The sequence below is a fragment of the Vulpes lagopus genome, chromosome 5 (genome assembly GCF_018345385.1).
Source record: "Vulpes lagopus strain Blue_001 chromosome 5, ASM1834538v1, whole genome shotgun sequence".
Taxonomy (NCBI): Eukaryota; Metazoa; Chordata; class Mammalia; order Carnivora; family Canidae; genus Vulpes; species Vulpes lagopus.
This window is the reverse complement of record NC_054828.1, coordinates 96,238,789-96,262,009: the sequence shown is the minus strand read 5'-3', so window position 1 is coordinate 96,262,009 and position 23,221 is coordinate 96,238,789. Positions and strand designations below refer to the sequence as shown.

The 23,221-nt window shown below is 40.0% G+C and overlaps 1 gene segment (V, D, J or C); it reads left to right on the top strand.

Annotated features, from left to right (window-relative positions):
• LOC121490794 overlaps positions 1–23,221 on the top strand; it is a 54,314-nt gene that overhangs the window by 29,760 nt on the left and 1,333 nt on the right. The window contains 1 exon segment of the V gene segment in view: positions 20,501–20,538. Within this exon segment, the coding sequence occupies positions 20,501–20,538 (38 nt within the window).

Sequence of the window (23,221 nt, the reverse complement as noted above, 5' to 3'; positions counted from 1 at the left end):
AGACCTTGCATGACACAGTTACCCTCCTGTTCTGCACAAAAGATTCACAATAGCAGTGTTTTGGTTTCCAAAAAGAAAAAAAATTTATTATTATTATAGAAACCTAATAGAAACAGAAGAGGAAAGAAATCTCAACATAGATAAAGGTAATACTAGGCAATAAATGAGAATAAAGGGAAGTTACAGCAAATTGGGTATTTACAATGTCCAACCTCATTAGCTGGGGGAGCCCAGTGGAAGCAGCCAGCATTGAGGACCAGGTGAAGCGTCCTCCCCTCAGGTGAGACTTCCAACTGACTGTCCCTTTAAGGTCTATATTTACAGGGCAAATAACAGAGTTTGAAATTAAACATTTGTTCACCTACGTGCAGTTTGGGGCGAGCCACATTTCCATGTTATCATGTTTATATATTTTTAAGGAGCCTGGGCTATGTTTGTCTGCCTCCTTTCCTGGATTCCATTCCCGAAGCCAGCCCAGCCTGGAGCAGGAGGGTATGTAAGACAAGATGTGTAGCTCTTGGCATCCAGAACAGAAGGGCCAGACCTGGAGGCCAGATAATATATTTTAAACCATTAGGCTCCCAAGGTTATTCACATAGCAAGAGTCTCACAAAAGTAGATGCAGGCCCAGGTGGCTGGTTACACGAGACAAGTCACAAAAACATTTACCTATACAGAACATCTCCATAATGGCGGGGGGGGGGGGGGGCGCTTATCCAATTAGTTGAAGCCTTTAAGAACCAAGACTGAGGTTTCCCAAAGGAGAAGCAATTGTTCCTTAAAAAGCAACAGAGAAACTGGGCCTGACTTTCCAGCCCACAGATTTTGAACTTGGGGCTGCAATATTAATATCAACCTGAATTTCCAGCCTACCAGCCTGCTTTACGAATTTTGGACTTGCCAACCCCCACACTCCCAATTCTCAGAATATCCCTCTCTCTGTATATTTTACTGATTCTGTTTCTCTGGAGAACCTTGACTGAGGTGGAGAACACTCTCCACATTCCTCATGTTCTATCACTTAAGCCTGTGAGAATTCCAGGCATAACACTTGTTTCCGTCTCCCCACTGTCCTCTCAATGGACCATTCTCATTACTTACTTCTCTTATTTTCTCAAAGTTCTCTTGGGTAAGACTCAACTGCTGGTTGCATATATCAGAAATCTAGTCAAAACAATATGGTGTATGTCTGTACTCTCCAATTCTCTCCCTTCTCCACCAAAAAAATTTTAAAAGAAAATCCAATTGTGTTTTTAAATGTTCCACTCTGTCCCTGAGTTACTATGGGTCACAGAAATACAGATTGTCTTCATTTCTATCTCTTTCCCCTTCCCTGAACTCAGCCTCCTCTCAAGGGCAGAGACTAGTGCACAGATAGATAGGATAACCAACCATCACAAGACTTTTTCAATTTTAGCACTGAAATCCCAGCCCCTGAGAAACCCTCATTCCTAGGAAAAGGAATTGTTGTTGTTATGGAATGGTTAACCCTAGTGGACAGGGAATCAGGCCAACCCATTGAATTGTCACTTTTTAACATTACTTGAAATCCTCTCCACCTATCACCTATTCACTAGCCTTTTAATCTCTAAAGCCAATAATCTGGCAGATTTGGGTCCCTGATGGCTCTCCCACCCAATGGAGACTTCGTGTCTCCCTTCTGAATTGCGGGTGGGGTGGTTGTAGAAGCAGCTTACAACTATACGATGTCTCAGCATATTAATGGGTCACCAGTCAATTTCATACACTAAGCTAAGTGTGTACTTCGATAATCTTCCAAATAATTTATTAATCCTCAGAAATAATGAGTCTGGTATGTATTGCAAAAAAAGGCATAAACTCAAACTATGACTGGGACTAGCAAAGTGGCTTTTTTAGGATGAATAAATGTATTTTAGTACGAATTTTAAATTATAATTTCCATACATTTAATATAAATGTTCTACACTGAAGATATACCTTAAAGTCTGGGAAACTCATGATTTCCTTTATGGATCTGGTAAAAACAAAATGTGTCAAAATTGTACCATTAGTCCACAAAATTCCACAGGACATATGAGCAAAGTGACCAAGCTTGCCAAGAGGAGAAGCATGAGATTCCATCCAGATAAATTGGACCTTGTAGCTGTTACCTGTGTACCTAGCACAGTCAGGAAAATTAGCTGAGAACAGCAATGGCAATTTGGTCCTGCAGATATATAAAGATCCCACAGATATATGAAGTAACTCAGAGTCAGGTAATATAAGAAGCTTGTCCATTTGATACTTATTATATTATTATAGACCTCTGGGACATCTTACAAAGCAAACACCAAAAAAGTCCCATTTTAACATCCTTTTATACTTATATCCAGTCCAGAACACATCTACCTTCTTTGTAATCTAGTCAAGAGACCCTGGAGTGGCTGTAGTGAAGAGTGGTTAGATTCAGCTCATATTTTAATTGTAGAACAAATACATTCTGATGACATATTGGATGAGAGGCATGACAGCAAAATGAAAGACCTAGACAACTAGAAAATTTGAAATGTCATTTACTGAGATGGGGAAAGGTAAGGGAAACAACTTTGGGGGAGGAGACAGAAATCAGGACTTTGACTTAGACATATTGGATTTTGTTCTGCTAGAACTCCAATTGGCAATGTCCCTTGGGCAGATGGATATGTGAGTCTGGAGCTCAGCGAAGCAGTCTAGAATACGGATGGGAATTTGGATACAGAGTGAGGTCACTGGGCCATGAGTGTAAATAGATGAACACGGATCAGGCCCTGCCAGGTAATATGTAGGGGTCAGAGAGCTGAGCAGGGACCAACAAGAGACAGAGAGGAGTGTTCAGTGAGGCAGGAGCTGAACCAAGAGAGAGTGGAGTCCCAGAGCCAAGAAAATATTTTAAGAATGTCTTTTTAGTTTGCAGATGTAAAAGTAAAACAAAATTTTAAAAGAAAAGGAAAATCTCTTTTAGGGCTGGTTGTTATCAAATGGTTCAGTTTCCTTTCTAGGACCACAAATCCTCCCTGAGTGATGAGGGGGAAGTTTGGAAGATTACATTTTCAAAAAGGCAGGCCAATATCAGAGAGGGTGACAACATGAGAGACTCCTAAGTCTGGGAAACGAAAAAGGGATAGAGAAAGGGGAGGTGGGCTGGGAGATGGGGTGACTCGGTGATGGGCACTGAGGGGGGCCCCTTGACGGGATGAGCACTGGGTGTTATGCTATATGTTGGCAAATCAAACTCTAATAAAAAATATACAAAACAAAACAAAACAAAAAGGCAGGCCAGCTGGCGGAGGTGGGAAGGGAGAACTTGCTTCCCTCTGCTGGTCACATTCATGCATTACAAGTTACAAGAAATGGCTCAGGAGCCTTTGTCTTTCAAAATATCTCAGAATTTTTTTTGAAAAAAAATTTTTTTGAAAGAGAGAGAGAAAGTGCGGGTAAGCGGCAGGGGAGGGGCAGAGAGAGGGAGAGGAAGAATCTTAAGCCAACTCCGCGCTGAGCAGGGAGCCCAACACGCAGGACTTGATCCCAGGACCCTGAGATCCTGACCTGAGCAGAAATCAAGTCAGGTGCTTAACCGACTGAGCCACCCAACTGCCCCTAAAATATCTCAGAATATTAAAACTAAAAAGAATCTTACACCTCATCTATCCCAACATTTTCATTTTATACTAGGTAAGCAGGTACTCAGCCAGGAAACTTTGTGTAAGGTCATTTATGAAGATCATCAGACTTGAGGCTCATCCCATATTCCAAGCCCCCTTCCCATTTGCAGCCAAGTATAGCCACAAGCTAATCTGCACATTATTCCAACTCTACTGTCTTGTACTCTGACGTTCTTTCATTACAAGCTTTATGACCAAGCCTCTCACACTCATTACCATACCTACTGCCAGAATAAACAAAATCCGGATCTTCCAGGATTCTGAGGACTTAACCCTAAAGCTTTCTGAGGAAATATTTCCTCAGCTTTCTGTTTGATTTCTTTTAACCTTTCATAGAAATTTTGCATTCTTTCCCACGACTGGTCCATTTGTTTTACTGTAAAATATTTTTGTCACAAAGTTTATGCTTCTGGAAATCCCTATCACCCTAACTTGAGAAACACACCCCAAGAAAGCACACAGAATCAACTTCTCTCAAGTACACTACAGCAACTAAATAAAACAGACCCCATTGATATTTCTTTATTCACAAGACAGAGCCAGTCTTTCCTTCCAATTCTGACATCTTTTTCATCATGGATTTTTTGCAGAAATTTTGATGTTTAAAAATTGCATTAAAATATTATTTATCTGAATTACTAAAGAGATTTTTTGGTACCCCCTTAAATTTTGTGCCTGAAGCCAATGCCTCACCTGCCTCACTCTGGTCCTGACCCTGCATAAAGGATTCTAAAGAGTCTAGATGACTTTTGAATACCTCACACTTATACATCTTCACTACGAAGACCCAATTAGCTTTGTGAATGTTGTAATTGATATATAAAGATGCAAGATTCTAATTGTTAAACTACCATCCTTCCAAAATTCCAGATTTCTGATTTGAAAGAGGACACCACGTTCTGACCAGGGGCCAGGGTCATAAAAGATAGAATCTGGGGTTGGTGTGGAAAGGTTGGTAGCATCTGGCTCAATAGTGAAGAAGCTCTAGGTCTTCCTGAGGGGAAAAAAGACTCAACCCAAAGATCGGAAAGGAGGCTTGGTGGCTGGAGCAGAGGGAGAGGAGATGTGGTAATATAGGCAGTTAGACAGTAGGGTGGGATCAGATCGATCACACTGGAATCATCTGGAGAGTTCATGAACATCTCAATGCCCAGTCACCATCCAGATCAATTCTATAAGAATCCCTAGGGGTGAAAAACAGACATCAGTAGTTAAATTTCCCCCAGGAGATTCCAACCATGATGGCCAAAAATGAGAACAACTGGTATACGCCTATAAGAACATGACGAGGAGTTTCTAACTGCAATGTGAAATCTTTGAAGAGTCTTAAACAGGGGAATAATTACATCTAGTTTCCTTTTTTTTTTTTAAGATCACTCTGATTACAAAGGAGTATAACCCAAAAGACCTATTGCTCATCAACCACCTATCTGTAAGTGGGGCTAACCAGTGAAAATAAATATGTATAAGAACTTATTACATGCCTTGGCACTGAAGAGTACATATAATAGTAAAATATATACTATTTTATGTACTCTTCACAGCACCTTTATAAGAGAGGTATTATTATTCCCACATTTCAGAAATTTGAGGCTTAGGGAAAGTTAGGCAATTTACCCAGTGTCACACTCAGTTCATAAAATACAAAGTCAGTGCTCTAATTGAATCTTTGAGTTGATATTCCAACAACTACTCCACCATTGCCTCCTCAAGCTGGGAACAAGTGTGTTGGCCAGTGGATACCACCATCCAGTTCACTAGATGGTTAGGCTTTTGGCTGCAAATGAATAATTGGCCTTTGGGTTGGCCTTAGGCTGAATGCATCCAGCTCTGAAACAGCAGCAGGAGTTTATGAGTACGCAAGTCTAAGAGGTGACCCCTCAACTCTGGTACATTCAGGAGAAATCCCTGATGTCATTGGATGGAAACTCCACGCAATTCCCAGGCCACACACCAACCTTACCTTCCATTGGATGGAAACTCCACGCAATTCCCAGGCCGCACACCAACCTTACCACATGATATCTTCTATCCACAGTCAACATTGGTACAGGCAATAGTCATATGAATTCCACTTTTGTATTTGCCATGAAATTGATATTTAGGATAATACCGCAGGCACAACTCCTATGCAGTCTCTCTAAGATAGAAATTGTCTTCCATTTTGATACTAGGAAAACATTTAGTCACACAGAGAACTGGAACTTTTTCTTTCAGATAGAAGTATGTAAGTTAGCACATTTACTTCTTTTTTATTGGCTTCCGAGAAGCTCAAGGCCAGCTTTTATGCTCAATCACAGCATTTTTTTAATGACGTTTACTGAGATATAGCTTATATACAGTAAAATCCACCTTTTTTAGTGTACAGTTCTATGAATTTTGGCAAGCACATACCTCTATAACTACAACCATATCCAAGGCAGAAAACAGACCCATTGCCCGTAAAAGCTCCTTTGGATCCCTCTGTAGTCAATTTCCCCTCTCCCCAGCATCGGTCAACCACTGATCTGTTTTCTGATCCTCTAGTTCATCTCTTCCAGAACATCATATAAGCAGAACTATACAGTGTGCAGGCCTTGAGTCTGGCTTCTTTCACTTAGTAGAAAACATTAAGATTCATCCAGCTTATTGTGTGTCATCAGTAATATATTCTTTTTATTGCTGAGTAAGACTCCAGTATGGCTGTACCACAATTTGCTTATCTAGTGACCAACTGAAAGATATTTAGCTGCTTCAAATTTTTTACTATTATGAAGTTGCTGTAAATTTTGGGGTACAGGCTTCTGTGTGAACAGAAGGATTGATTTTGCATGATTAGATAGATAGTCATGGACTGCAGAATCATAAGGTAAGTGTATACTTAACCGTATAAGAAACTGCTTAACAGTTTCCCAAAATGCATCCCCACCAGCATTGTATGGGCTTTCCCATTACTCAAGCCTGGTATTGTTGCTTTACTGTCTATTTTCCTTGGTGAGGAATCCGTTCAAATTTTTGGCCAAGTTTTTATTGGGGTGTTTGTTTTCTTACTGCTGACTTTGAGAGTTCTTTCTACATTCTGTATACAATTTTTCACATTCATCGTTTATGACTATTTTTTCAGTGTGCATCTTTTCATTTTCATACCTGTATCATTGGAAGAGCAAAAGTTTCATTTTAATGTGGTCCAATCTGTCTTTTTTTTTTCTTTTCTTTTTAGATCATTAAATCATTTAGGGGAAGGAGCAAGTTATAAATAGACTAATTTGTGCACAAATTCTGGAGTCAACTTGACCTGCTGAGAAAGGAAACTAGCTCTTTTACATTAACCATCTCATTCTAGATGTCATTACTTCATAAAAATGCTAATATTACAGGCCTTTTTCAAATAACAAAATTGGAGCTCAAAAAAAATAATTCGTCCACAATCACACAAGAAAGGATTTTAACCCAAGTTGGCCCAGTGACAGGGTCTGTATTATTTCTATACATCATATTCCACAGTCTTTCCTTAAAATAATTTTAGATAACCTACATCAGTTTATTTTTTGTATATTTTTATTGGAGTTCAATTTGCCAACATATAGAAGTTAAAATGCAGTGATAATCAGTTGAAGAATGTTGCTTATTGTTATAGTCAGAAACTCTCTTAATCTTTCTATAGCTAGAACTACACTAACTATAATGATGGTCTTTATGATATAATTTTTTTTAATTTTTATTTACTTATTTATGATAGTCACAGAGAGACAGAGTGGCAGAGACACAGGCAGAGGGAGAAGCAGGCTCCATGCACCGGGAGCCCGATGTGGGATTCGATCCCGGGTCGCCAGGATCGCGCCCTGGGCCAAAGGCAGGCGCTAAACCGCTGCGCCACCCAGGGATCCCCTATGATATAATTTTTTAAAATCAAAGTCCAAAAGGGGCACCTGGATGGCACAGTCAGTTAAGCATCTGACTCTTGGTTTTGACTCAGGCTGTGATTTCAGGGTCGTGGCATCAAGCCCCAAGTCGGCCTGGCTTCAGCTTCTCTTTCCCTCTCCCTTTGCCCCTCCCATTGCTCGTGCTCTCTCTCTCCCTCTCTCTCTCTCTAAAATAAATCAATAAATCTTCAAAAGAAAACAAAGTCCAAAATCATTGGTAAAAGTGCATATATAAAACGTTTACATATTTTATATACAAAATACATGTAATACTTTTATGCTAAGTAAAAAATATATATGTTTGGGACGCCTGGGTGGCTCAGCAGTTGAGCATCTGCCTTTGGCTCAGGGCGTGATCCTGGAGACCTGGGATCGAGTCCCACATCGGGCTCCCTGCATGGAGCCTGCTTCTCCCTCTTCCTGTGTCTCTGCCGCTCTCTCTCTCTCTCTCTGTGTGTGTCTCTAACGAGTGAATAAATAAAAAAATCTTTAAAAAAATATGAATGTTAAAAATACAGATAAGCAGATGAGATGGAGAAATAAAGATGGAAGTAGACAGAAGGAAAGAGAAAGACCAAATGTTTATACAGGGGTAATAACTTTACAGGGGTTTTATTTTACTATTCTACCTAAATTCTGTATAAGATTTATAAATCACTTATTTAAAAAATAACTTATGATTGCTCTGTGCCTGATTTTTTTTTCTCATCTAATATTACCATGACTTTTTGTTTAAAAAAAATGAAATGAAATCTGACCTGGTTTGTAATACTAAAAACACCTGTTACTTAGAAACCTCAAGGATCCCTGAAAGACCCATTAATTCAAAGAATATAGGCTTGTTGGGTTTATAACACTGCTGTCTACTGGCAGAACTTCACAACTGCACCCCGACTTTACTGTAGTGAGTCAGTCAGCAATGTGACACTGTTCCTTTCTAATTATTTTCATTTTTAATGTTTATAGAAATGGCCAACCACAAAGATAGATCACATACAACACACACACACACACACACACACACACACACACACACACATGCACACACTGGAGTATTTCGAAGCCAATCCATCAAGCCGCCACTGAGCCTCCCAGGTGCCCCGTCAAGAATTTTAGTACACTGCTAACTGAGGAATTTTGTAAAAAAAAGATTTTATTTATTCTGAGAGACACAGAGAGAGAGGCAGAGACACAGGCCAAGGGAGAAGCAGGCTCCCAGTGGGGAACCCGACCTGGGACTCCATCCGGGTCTCCAGGATCATGACCTGGGCTGAAGGCGGGGCTAAACTGCTGGGCCACCAGGGCTGCCCTAACTGAGGGCTTTTTAAAATAACTACTATGCTACTATGGTACAGAATTAAAAGGAAGTCTCTAATATTACCTAATTCCCAGTTTTTATTCAAACTTCTTTGTCTCTAAACACTGGCATTACAATAATTTTGCTTAAATCAAGGTCCAAATCCAGATAAAAGTATGGTTAATTAAGTTTTACCAAAACTTGGGACGCCCAGTTGAGCATCCACCTTCAGCGCAGGGCGTGATCCTGGAGTTCTAGGATCGAGTCCCACATCCGGCTCCCTGCATGGAACCTGCTTCTCCCTCTGCCTGTGTCTCTGCCTTTCTCTATGTGTGTCTCTCATGAATAAATAAATAAAATTTTGGGATCCCTGGGTGGCGCAGCGGTTTGGCGCCTGCCTTTGGCCCAGGGCGCGATCCTGGAGACCCAGGATCGAATCCCACGTCGGGCTCCCGGTGCATGGAGCCTGCTTCTCCCTCTGCCTGTGTCTCTGCCTCTCTCTCTCTCTCACTGTGTGCCTATCATAAATAAATAAAAATTTAAAAAAATATTAAAAAAATAAATAAATAAATAAATAAATAAATAAATAAAATTTTTTTAAAAAAAAAGTTTTACCAAAACCTCAAAAAAATCTCTGTATTTTAAGAAACTTATACAGGAGATAGTAAAAGAGGGCAAGTCACCATCATTTAGAAATATAAATCATGGGATCCCTGGGTGGCGCAGCGGTTTGGCGCCTGCCTTTGGCCCAGGGCGCGATCCTGGAGACCCGGGATCGAGTCCCACATCAGGCTCCCGGTGCATGGAGCCTGCTTCCCCCTCTGCCTGTGTCTGCCTCTCTCTCTCCCTCTGTGACTATCACAAATAAATAAAAATTAATAAAAAAAATTTTAGAAATATAAATCATGTCATCGGACGAGGATAATCTTGAAACCAAAATCAAAGACTCAACATAAAAAAAGGTAGAGACCAAACTCACAATCCTCAATGCAAGAAAAATATTAGAAAGTTGTATAGTTGAAATTTCATGTGACCACCCATGGTTGGAATCTAACCAGAGAAGCCTGATGACTTGAGGGAGTGTATTTTCCCACACAGGACCTGGGGGAGGGGTTCAGGGATAGAACTGCTGCCCCAGAACTCAGGCTCCTCTCCATCTCTTCCCCCCCCCCCCCGCACCCCCCCAAATTCTTAAGTTGAAAACCTAATGCTCATGGTTACCATATTTGGAGGTGAGGACTTTGAGTGTGATTAGGTCAAAAGGGCAGAGCCCTCAAGAATGGGATTCCCTTATAAGAGAAGAATGGGATTCCCTTATAAGAGAAGAATCAAGGAGTTCCCATCCCTTTTAACACTGTGAGGACACAGCCGAACGACAGCCATGGAAGTAGGCCCTCATCAGGCACCAAATCTACCAGACCTTGATCTTAGACATCCCAGCCTCCAGAACTGTGAGGGCTATATTTCTGTTGTTTATAAGCTTCCCTCCCCATCTATAGTTTTGTGCTATAGCAACCCAACCAACAGACTAAGACACAGGAGAGGAGTTCCTTGTGTGCCAGGCTCCCCGTGTGCTCTCTGCTGGCACTGGGGGATGGTCATCCTCACCACCTCACTACCCAGGAGAGATGAAAGCCCTGCTAAGACCTCTCAGACACCATCCCTGCAGGTGGTCAGGCACCTCCTTACAGCCTGGTCAGGGTAGCTGCTAGGCTCCCCACTTGATCTTTACTGGCATAAGTGAAGGTGGGACACTTTCTGTGACATTTGGCTGTCTCTGTGGACATTGTCTAAATGTCTTGGTCTTCCAGGCTGCCCCTTTCCTAGTCTTTCTGTAGAGAGAGCCGGCATCCACCTATGTCTATTTGTGTTTCTGGGCTACAAACTTCTCCAGTGCCTGGTCTGTGATTTACACACAAAAAGAAAACTCAATCAGCTTTCTGCCATTCTTCAGACCCCAAGATCCTCTTCATGGTCTCTGCACCTGCATGGGTGTCCCAGGGCTGACATAGTAAGCACCACAAACTGCGTGGCTTAAACAACAGAAATGTGTCCTCTCATGGTGCTGGATTATATTTGTTCTTTTTAATGCTACTATAAATGAGATTGTTTTCTTAATTTCTCTATCTGATAGATCATTATGAGTGTGTGGAAACACAACTGATTTTTGTATATTGATTTTGTTTCCTGAAACTTTACTGAATTTGTTTATTGGTTCTAACAGCTCTTTGGTAGAATTTTTAGGGTTTTCAATGTATAGGACCATGTCATCTGCAAATAAAGAGATAATTTTACTTTTTTCCTTTCCAATTAGGAAGTTGGAATAAATCCCATTTATAAAGAAATTTCATTCATAAAGAAATCCCATGGTGTATGATGATTTTAATGTACTGTTGAATTCAATTTACTAAGATGTTGTTGAGGATTTTTCTATCTGTGCTCATCAGGGATATTGGCCTGTAATTTTCTTCTATTGCAACGTCCTTGTCTGGTTTTTATGTTAGGGTACTACTGGCCTCATAAAATGAGTTTGAAAACATTCCCTCCTCTTTAATTTCTTTGAAAGAGTTTGGAAAGACTGAGTACAAATTCTTCTTTGATTGTTTGGTAGCATTCAACTCAAAGAGCAATCATTGAATACTCAGTATCAAGGCACAGTGGAGAATACAGAACTACCGGGATGAGGTCACTTGCCTGAAGTTGTTGGGTCGCTAGCAGAAAGATTAGAATGATTACAAAATCCCATTAAGGAAGGCAGGATGTGGGAAGTATGGGAAATACTACATCACCAAAGTGATTACACGACCTACTTAGAGAGTTTGTGTTCACCCCATTTTCAGCTTCTCAAGTGACCATCAATTAATTGGCAGCAATGGAGCACTTTATTATGTATATAAAGCTCCTCATCCCCAAGCTTCCATATTAGTCTGGTTCCAGCCCAATTCAGTGGCAGTGATTCTGAGATTGATTTTTCTTTCATAATCAGTAGTCTTGCAATTCACGCTGGGAGCCTTATGCTGAAGACAGCCTTTGTCAGCCTATGTCTCTAAGGGACAGCGTGAAAGAGAACTTTACCATCTGCTGTCAGAACTTTATACATGAAAAATATATTTCTAGTACATTAAATTGCTCAAGCTTGGGATCATATCTATTATTGCCCTTAATTAATGCACTCATCAGCCTAATGACTATTCTTTTTTTTTTTTTCCTAATGATTATTCTTGCCCCAATCGGAAGCATTCTGCAGATTGGCTCAGTCAGCCCCATTTAGTGAAAATACCTGAACTGGTTCTCAGAAAGCAAAGGTTTAGACCCTGACTGTGTGCCTGCAACCTCAGTATCATTAAGGGCGCCTGGGTTTCCTCAATCATAAAACCCAAATAGTTTTAGAGCTCTTTCCAGCTTTAAAAATTATGTTTGGTATCCTGATTGAGTCCTAGAGCAGCTGTCATGCTGAAGAAAGAAATGTATGCCCTTGCTGCATGGGGTCATTTTTTTCATTCTTTCACTAGATTTCAGAAAATGTATTTAAAAAGTCCCCTCCAACTTGGACCAGATGGCAACTGTGCAAAGAATTTTCCTGGTCTGCAAATATTTTGCCAAGTGCCTCAAGAAATGTAATGGAGGTCCTTTAATTGGGAGGCAAGACATCTGGTTCTTCCCCCATCCCAGTCCTTCTCTACCTATGTAGCCTTGAGTGAATCACTTCCTCCCTTAAAGACTCAGTTTTCTCCTATTTGTTATGAATGAAGCTAGACAGTTTGCTTCTTCCAGTTCAAACAGTCCACGACCTACAAAACCCCTCCAAGGAAGCACCAAGTCTATTTTCTATTCATTCTAACAGGGCTTCAGTGTCAGCTGTCATGAAGACAATCCCAGTTTAAGCACCACAGTCAGTTTCCAGGATTTCAGAAAATACTCAAGACCAGAGAGCACCAGAGCAAAGAGAAAACCAATTGCCCGGACTCCTAAACAATCCTATCCATTGCATTCATTTATTCAATAAATATGTATATGTGTCTGGATGCCAGACATTTGTTTGCCACTGAAAGCACAATGGTAAGAACTCATCTATAGTCAAAATATTGTAATTCACCAGCTTTGGGTTCACAATACAAAGAAGGAACAGACAACAAAGGACGTTCCATTTCCTAACTGCATCCTGCCTTTTCTAAGAGCACACTGACCTCACTTTTTTTTTTTTTTAAGATTTTACTTATTTGTTCATGAGAGACACAGAGAGAGAGGCAGAGACACAGGCAGAGGGAGAAGCAGGCTCCCTGCAGGGATCCTGATGTAGGACAGATCCTACAACGGGATCATGACCTGAGCCAAAGGCAGACGCTCAACCACTGAGCCACCCAGGCACTCCCTGATATGACCTCTTGAGGAATTTCTCCTTTCTGACTGACAGAGGAGAATGTCATGAGTCCCCACTATCTCCTAGCTCGGGGGTGAGCGTCTGACTCAAGCTAGGCTAAACAAAATTCTCAACCCACTGAGTTTTGAGGAAAAGGACACAATAGATTGAAATCATTTCATTCCATGTAATAACTGCAACCTGGCCAGACTGTTTCTGCTACAAGAACACTTGTGAGCATGAAAAGAGATTAGAGGCTTGGAGGCACTGCCCTTCCAGTAACATACACGATATCAGCTACAATTTGACCCTCCCCACCTTTCCAGCTACCACCACCAGAGCCCTTCTGTCAGCCCCTACTGATCCCTGGGTCCCAAGGGACATGGTCCCTCGTTGAGTCCCAAGACCCACCCATCTCCTGTCCTTAGGAAAACTGGCAGTCACAAAACCCACTGCCTTGATGCCATGACTCCCAGAAGATACTACAACAACAACAACAACAACAAAAACCCTCAATCTGATACAAATGTATTTCCACAGTCTAGGATCTTCAGTCTTACAACCGATTGTTGTCATGTGTCACTTACCATGTTAGATTTCATCCCCAAAAGTGCTCTTTCTTCTAATTTGATGTTGCTAACATTATATATTGTTGCCCCGTTGCTAATATTATATATTGTTGCCCCAACTGTCAGCAGTTGTTGGACACATCTTCCTCTTTTACATTTGTTGCTCTGATCATTTTATGTATTTGCTTGAGACCCATCTCATGTAAGTAGCATATGGCTGGGTTTGTGTGTAGTGTTCACTCTTTTTTGTCTTTCCATTGTGAAAATTTTCCCGTTTATAGCTTTAAGGCACAAGTTTTTCAAAAAATTAAGATAAAGTTGTCATGCATATATATTATGAACATGTGTCAAAGATTCACTTAACTTATTAATGATAAGACCAGATGATAAAAAAAAAAAAGACCAGATTATAAAGCTGGTTCAAAGGAAGACATATGTCTACACACACACACACACACATACACACACACCTTTCAATGCCAGAATCAGATCACTAAGTAAGATGCAAAACTGGTTAATGTCCTACACAGCAATAAGACTATAAGCATTAGAGCTGTCTCTTCAGACAAAATTAATTTATTTTCATGACACCGGTTTTCTCTAGGTTAATATCCAACCTCTTGAAATCCAGTTTTTAATCAGTTGTAATTAGAAATGTAAGGGGCGCCTGGGTGGCTCAGTCAGTTAAGAATCTGCCTTTGGCTCAGGTCATGATCCCAGGGTTCTGAGATGGAACCCCGCATCGGGCTCCTTGCTCAGCTGGGAGCCTGCTTCTTCCTCTCCCTCTGCCCACCTCTCCCCCCTGCTTGTGCTCTCCCTCTCTCTGTCAAATAAATAAATAAAATCTTTTTTTAAATGTAAGAAATTTTATTTCTCCAGCAAGTCAAATAACCCCGAAAAGACACATAGTGTTAAAAAAAAACAATTACTCAAGACATTGGCTGAAGATAAGTAAGGCAAACTTAGGATAATCAAGATAATGTGGGGGGACCACTGCAATGAGGTTCTGCAGTGGGAGGGAGAGATTGGACCCCATTCCAACTCAAGGAGAAGTGGGAATTTGTAGCCAATAGCTGGAAAATGGCTAAGAGAAGACACTCAGTTTAAGGAAGGATCTGATTAAATTGACCTAACAGGATTCTTGCTGAAGGTAAGCCAGGGTGATAAGACATTGCTTGGGGATGGTGAAGGCTGAAGAAGCCCATCAGATGTTGACCACAATCAGGTATCAAGGAGGGGGATTCAAGTTATACTAACTTAGCAGGATTCTTGCTAAAATTGGACAATGCAAAGATGAACCCAGAAGCCCAAAATTTAGTGCCCACTTGAGAAAAGAGCTCAGAGGACCCTGAGTAGAGTTCGGTCAAGGAGAGATTATTTGTTGATAGTCATCTTTTTGCCTCATTTTCAAGTTTGAATAACTTAACAGCATTTATTATAGTTTGTGATTGTTTTATTAGGACTTAGTCTTTCCACCTTATTTTATATTTCTATTTACCTAATACTTTCCTCTTTATTTTTTATTTCCTTTTCCTGAATTTTGCTAGATTGGCTTAATTTTCTTTGTCCATTTTTTTCTCCTAGTTGCCAGAAAATTTTTTATCCTATTGCTTTTGAATGCCTGTAACTTTATTCCTTTTTATATCCATCACTATCCCCATGGCCTGAAGGGTCAGTCAGTGCAAGCTCAGTGGAGGCAGCATAGGTGTTACCCACTTTGGTCAGTATACCCATCCCACCCTTATCCCATCGCCAAGCCTGGTCCCTGATAAGTCTGAGATGTGTGTTTTCCAGGGCTTTGTGGGGAAAACTAGTATTGGCTACTCCAAGCACCCCTCCTATTTTTGTAATTGAATGGATGGTTCTAGATCTCAGTTTCTCCCTCAATTCAATCACAGAATTTAAATCTTAAAAAAAAATAAATCTTTGTGATTTTCCATAAATGTTTTTTTTTTCTGCTGATCGGACCCTTCATGATTCTCCAACCACAAAATAAATTTTTTCTCATTTTTATATTCTGTAACTGCAAGGGGGATTTTGAGCAAGTGGTAGACAGATCCATTATATTCAACTTAAAAGTCCAATTATTCTTTGTTTCAATCAGCTGGGTTTCCATTTTGCTATTTTTGTGTGTTTGTTTTTCTGTAGGCCTACCCTCTTCCCATCCTCTGTCTTGTTCAGAACTCTGGGTATCAGCCAAGATAATTAGGACCTTGGGGGGTGGGAGGGGGGAGGATGGAGAAGGGAATGATCTGTGCTTTCTCTTTCACCAGTACAAGACAAATAGCCCTTAAATGTATATGCTGGTTAGGATGGGAGGGAGAGATAAAAGCCAGCCTAGTTTAACCCTATTTGGAATTCAAAGGAGCCAATTAAAGGAGGACCCAAATTAAGATGATGGATCAAACACATACATTCTATAACAATGCTGGTTGTTAAAAAAAGAAAAACCTAAAGACAAAAAAGATTTTTTAGAATATTATTTTACCCACAAGGACAGAAATAATAGGGCAGGAAGCGGAGCAGCACAGTATTAGGTCAAGTGGTAACCAAGTGACCCATAGGAACTGGACCAAAGAGCTAATGGGAACAGAAAGCAGAGAGGGATTGGAATCTTACTGTATGGGATCAGAACTGTACATGTTGAAGGTATGAGGCAATGTCAGACAGTGGGCAGAAAAGATCCAAAGCTCAGATCCTTACCCATTATGAGCAAGACTGGGTGGTAGATGGGGGATGGGTGCCAGTCAGGGCGGGGTCCTGAGCCAGCAGGCAGTAGAGTAGAAGAGGGCCCATGAGAGACTTGAAGGTTTGACAACAAAGAAGAAAAAACGTAGGAAGAACCAAGCCTGAATTCATCGATTTCACAAATGCATCCAGAGCTAGCCCATTCACATTAGTTGACCAGGATGGGTTTCTCAGTGGTAGGATGAGAGAGGACATAGGGCTAGGGTTAGATGCCAAGGGGACAAACGAAGGCGGACAGGAAACTCCAGGGCAGAGTTCAAGGGACTCATCACCTGTATAACTAACCAGAAATCACAACACTTGATATGTAAATCTGGGTGGCTGAGCCTCTACAGGATAATAAAACCTGGCACTGGCACTGCTATTTTCTCTTTCACTCTTTCAAGTCAGAGAGTATCTGCAGCCTGGATGTCTTCTTGGAAACATGACAAGCATCTATATTTTCCCAAGCAGGTCCAAAATCTTGGGTCATGTTTATGGCACAAACATATGCACGTTTTTGGGCAAAGGACTTTGCTTCTCTCAGCACCTCTTTCTTCAGAGATGAGTGGAAACAGACACAGCTCCAAAACAGCAAGGAAGCAGGAATTTCTCAAGTAACCTCCTCTGTCTCCTTTCCTCTCAGCTATGGGGCCATCCTTACCCCTTAGGAATTCAGGATAGATGTCAGTTTGTGGCACTCTAGCCGGAAGACTGGCAATTGATCGAGTTCTAGGCACCACTGAATGTGGACTCCAGAATTTTGTCTTCACCTGTGGGATATCAGCTTAAAGCAAGTACAAATGACAGCCATCACAATCCTACGGAGGAGTCAAGCTGAAATAAATAAAAACAATCACCTACCTTGGACTCTGCTGTGATTGATGAGCTAGAAAAAACATTGAACCACGGACTTCAGGATGGATTATCAGACACAAATATTCCAGAGCCAGGTAAGGAAGCTGCCATCTCTTAAACCTTGGAAAGAGCAAAATTATGCCACGTGTCCCTGATAAGCTAGGTGTAAGTGAGGTGGACCTCTCCAAATAGGCTGGTTAATTATGCCAAATAAAAAGTAAAAGTGGTGTTTCTTGAAAAGTTTGATGTGAAGAAAGAAGTGAGACAGTTTACCAATAGTTTTCGGGATGACTTACAGGTGGGCATTCAGTGTCTCTCTCATTTTCACTCTCCCTTTCTCTCTCTCTCTCTCTCTCTCTCTCTCTCTCTCTTCTCCACAAGCAGTTAGAATTTATTCTTACAATCTAACTTTGCTGGGGGCCAAATGGGAAATAGCTTCAATGATGAGTTTGTTGGAATGCTCCCCCCAAATTTCTATTTCCAACACTCTTATGTACAAAGAACCTCTGACTAGTTTATTGACACTTTGCCTTTCCTCAGTAAAATCAGTATTATGCATGTACAATGTCTGACACTTTGTAAGTGCTCAATAAATGTCAAGTACAATGATTTGTATTGCTTATATCTCTGCAAAGAAAATCACTCTATCCTCTTTAGGATCTATGTTGACTATGTCCTCAGTCATCTATTTTGCACACTAACTGTCCACTTGCCAATTCCTCTCTTCTCTCTACCTCCAAGATTCCTGCCTTTCCTCATCGTCCGGTAAGATTCATTGTTGATATTGCTATTAAAGACAACAGCACAACTCTTAGTGACAGAATCAAGGAAATTTACCCCTACCCTTCAGAATTACAGTTACAATTTCTCTTGTTAAACTTACTATTTGTAGTGGTCAGTATTAGTCCTTGGTCTATCGTAGTTTATTAGCTCTGGTCCATTATTGTTTTTCAACTATTCATTGTTAGGGTTTTTTTTTTTTAATTAATTCTGCAAATGTTTGTTGAACATTTGCCAAGTAAAGATGCAGACTGGACTTTCCAAATACAAGACAATGAAACATCAAACAATTAACAATCCACTAGGGTGGAAAGAATCTGACAGCAGATAAGAAAAATTAGGGGTTGGTTCAAGATCTGCATCTATGCTCTGCAAAATGGAGTCACTCGCTGGGGGATGATCTCAGAGAAAGTCTCTTGATTTGAATTTTGAAAGAAAGAACTCATTGTTCACAAGCTAATGCAGGTGAGCAAAGGTGTTTCCAAGGAGAGAGAGAGCTTTATAAGAGCTGGAAGCCATAGAAGAACTGTAAGGAATTGAGGATGGTGGGGGGAATGTATGCTCTGGTGGAGATGAAAGGTTAAGAGGGAAACAAGACTGAATTTAATGAAGCTGCACTTAAAACGATATCTTCAGTATCCTTGATGGGGTTATTGTGGAAACACCATGGCATGCCGTGATTCCCTGGCAGCTCCAAAGACAGTGTGCACTTGGTTCAAGTCATTGAACGTGGTGCATACCCCTCTGACAACAGACAATTGGCTATGTAAGGTGTACTTTTTGCTCTATTGATCTTTGTTTTAGGGGTGTCCAGGTGGCTCAATCTGTTGAATGTCCAGCTCTTAGTTTCATCTGGGGTCCTGGTCTTGGTGTCTCAGGGTCATGGGATTGAGCCCTGCTTCAGGCTCCATACTCAGTGCTCAGCACAGAGTCCTCCCTCTGCCCCTCCCTCTACCAGCACTCTCAGAAGGAAGGAAAGAAAGAAAGAAAGAAAGAAAGAAAGAAAGAAAGAAAGAAAGAAAAGAAAGAAAGAAAAAGAAAGAGAAAGAAATAAAAAGAAGAAAGAAAGAAAGAAAGAAAGAAAGAAAGAAAGAAAGAAAGAAAGAAAATCTCTATTGATCTTTGTACGTGTCATCTATAGCTTAATGTCAAAATACATTTCAAAAAGTGAAACATGGGCCTTGATATGATATATAATGTATATCAGATGTTTTTTGAAACAACATCATGGCAAAGGAGAGGTTCAAATAGGAAGACATTCTTTAATTATTCTTAACTGAGAGAAACTAGAATCCCATAATTACACTTGAATGAAGTTCATCATTTGCAACAGCCCCCCATGCCAAGAGAAGGCATAAAAGAGTGCAGGTTTTAAAACTTGTTAGTTTTCTTTGTAATTCACGTTCAGCCTACTTTCCAATGAATAAATGAGTGAATAAATAAATACCCATTCATATAATATGGTAGATTGCTAAAGAAGGGGACCATCGGGCCACAGACACAAGAAATACATCCTCTTCAGGATTTTAGATCTCATTTAAGGAAATAATCTCTGTCAGGGAAGTCCTGGGCTTTCCACACCTGCTGGGAAACAGTGAAGCTTCAGCAGCTGACCAGAGCTCGGTTCCCCTTCATCGAGGAGGTTTTTGCCCAGTGACACAATGAGGAGCTATCACTGTGGCGGACGTTCGGAGCAGGAACCAAGGTGGAGCTCAAACGTGAGTAAAATCCAAACCTTCCCTCCTCACTTGTCTGTGTCTTTCCATCCCCATACCTGTGATCTATATAAGTGGGCGCTTTGAGCCAGACTCCGACATCTTCCAGAACAGAGGATGTAAACAAACGTGAAAATTGGTCTCCCATTTTCTGTGAAGAACAAGACTCAGTCAATGAGTGAGAATAACTTGTCTAAGCGATAGTTTCAGAACTGTACTGGCAAGCATAAGTATATGTTCGAAAGAGAGCCTTGCTCAATTGTCAGAAAAGGAAACTCTGTTTTTGTACAAGAGGGAAGTTAGGAGGAACTATTGTGTTTACACTTTCAGCCAGGGAACCAAGCTGGAGATAAAACGTAAGTATTTTTTTCAGCCAATTCTTCACTGTTTCTGTCTAATGGGTTTGCTTCCCCCCCCCCCCTTTCATGCGTTCTAATTAGTTACATGTCAGGGATAAAACAAATTTCATTTCCAGATTAAGTACAGAGGAGGGAAATTATTCCACTGGAGACTAGCTGAGAACTAATTGTTAAGATTTCCAAATCAAAATTTAGGGTAAATGGGGAGAGAGGTTTGCTACCTTTTCAAGGCAGGTTTTTGTAGAGATAGAGGTTAAGGGAAATCACTGTGGTTCACTTTTGGCCAAGGGACCAAACTGGAGATCAAACGTAAGTACACATTTGCTCATTTATTTGCGAGGTTTCTGTCCTGTTGTATCATTTGTTCAAGTTTGTGACATTTTGGTAAAATGAGCCATTCTTGGTGACCCAAAATAGTAGAAAATCAGAAAATAGCCAACTTTTCAGCTAAGCAAAGACACAAACTGTTGAGTTTGTGATGAGAATAGGCTTTGTGTTGGAGAATGGGAAATAGCTGGATTTTTCTCTGAATTGGCCTTTCTTCTACGATTGGAGTCAGAAGGAGTATTTTTGTTAAGGTTAAGTGTCAGAGCCATCACTGTGGCATACATTCGGCCAAGGGACCAAGGTGGAGATCAAACGTAAGTACACTTTTCGAGTCCTTTTTCTTGTAGAGTTGTGAAATTTGGGGGTTTTCATGTGTGGGATGTGAGATGAGATCAATTCCGAAGAGAATAGGATCCTTCCGAAAATCAGATGAGTAAGGTACTGAAAATCAGTTTGTCTCAAAGAAGAGCAAAGAGCTAGTTGGTTGACGTGGCATCTAAATGGCCAGATTTTCTCTCTATCCATCAATCTAACGAGCTTAGCAGCAAATAGAGGTTTTTGCTGAGGGGAAATTAGTTAAGCTAATACAGTGGATCACCTTTGGCAAAGGGACACATCTGGAGATTAAACGTAAGTAATTTTTTTCTCTATTGCTTGTTGAGATTTGGGTCTAAATGCCAACTGATTTTTAGGGCCTTAGGTATGAATTTTGTGCAGCTGGGTACATGAGACTCAATTTCAGATTTATCGTCAATTTTTTATCGTTAAACTCAGTTGCAAAAATGGATTTGTAGACTAGTTAATTTAATTAATTTAATCTAAATTGCATGATTCAAGGGGGGAAAACTTAGTTTAGATGAAAAAGAATCTTTGGAGCTAAAGAGAAAAAGCAATTTAATTTTCATTGAGTTTTGCCAAATGTTATATTGATTTCTGCCCATTGCGTATGACACAGGAGAGAAATTTATTTTAGTCTATTTTCTCTCCTCTGATAAATTATAAGATAACAAAATCAACAGAATGCATGCATGAAAAGTCAGTAAGAAGTTAGAAAAGTATACCTGTTTGCCATGAAAAAGATACAGCTTGAGAACCATCAGCAATGTAATCTTTAATGTCTAAAATGAGTGATAAACTGTCAATATTCAGAAATTCTACAGAGAATTTCTGTAGAATTCTATAGATGCTGCCTTTTAAAAATCCAGTTTCTACATTAGACTAAACATGAAATGATTTCTTATCATAATGGTGAAAAAGACAATTGTTGCCAAAATCTCAGTTGTTAATAAATTTGTTTAAATGAAGGAAAATATAATAATTGCATGTTTTAAATGCCCAATGACTTATAGAAAAATACTAAATAGTTGAATGTGTTCTTTTATTTCCCTCGTTATTACTTGGCCATTTTTTCATACCGCCAAAGAGGCCACGGCATGGCTATGTGACCTATAGGCCTCATGGCGGTCTTTTGTCAGGACTGAATGACTTTCGTGACCTTGGCCATAGCGCCCATGTGGCGGTGTGCCTAACGGCTAAAGGCCACGGCCATGCCACGTTAGCCTGCTCCACTCTGCTGTGGCGGTTTTCTCGACACAGTGATACAAATAATGGCACTAACAGAAAAGAATAGAAATGTGGTGGCCGCTGAGCTAACACGGAAAGAAAGGGGAAAAGAAGTCTGATGTATTAGAGATTTCAGAAATAAAATTCACATTCATTATTATAGCCTCTTAATGAAAATTTTTTATAAAAAACTTAAAGCTACTTTTTTTAATGACGTGTAACTATTTCAAAATCCTCTCCTCATATGTATTTAAATAACAAAAGCTCAATACAAAAGAAAGAAGGATATGTAACTCCTGCAGGGTAAAATCCTTTCCAGCAAAAATCTGATTTAAGGCCATCTGTCCACAGCAGTTTTGATCAACTTTTTACTGAGTTCACATTAAATGCCATTAGCGAAAAGATAATTCTTTTTTAATTTTCAAAAATGTAATGGCTTGGGAAGGATTATATTTAAGTTGTACAAAATATCTAATCATAGACTAATACCATTAATAAAAATTTAATATAAATGGATTTTCCAATACCTTCCTTCTGTAATAGAAAAATTTTAATCTGGTTATTCTAATCCCATACCCTCTAAAATAGGTTAGTAATGTTTTTGTTGTTTACTTCAGCTGATTTCAAAAGTGATGCTTAAGAAAGATTATTTTTGGTCTGCAACAATTAAATAGGATTTTTTAGGGCTGTTTTAAAACTCTGAAAACTCTCTTAAAGCTATTTAAACTATGTAAGGATCTTAAACTATTTTAAAACTATCTTAGAGCCTTTTAAAAACTCTTACAAATTTTAAACTCCATTAAAAGCTAATAAAGTGTCTTGTAAGAATTTTGATATCAAATGTGCTAATTGTTTAATGTTTTAAGGCAGGCTGGGTATTTTAAAGGTGTCAAGGATTTGCCCAGATAGGAGTATCTTCATAGAATATGCTCCCTCCTTTTTTCATAGAATTCACATAAGCTTGCTGCCAAAGCTATTCTATAAAATTCTCTGAAAAAATTAGTGATGAAGGTTAAAAGAGAAAACCCTATCAAAACATAAAAACTTCAGTATCTTAGGTTGAACTGCTCAGTTAATGGAGGTTAGCTTTATAAAAACCTGT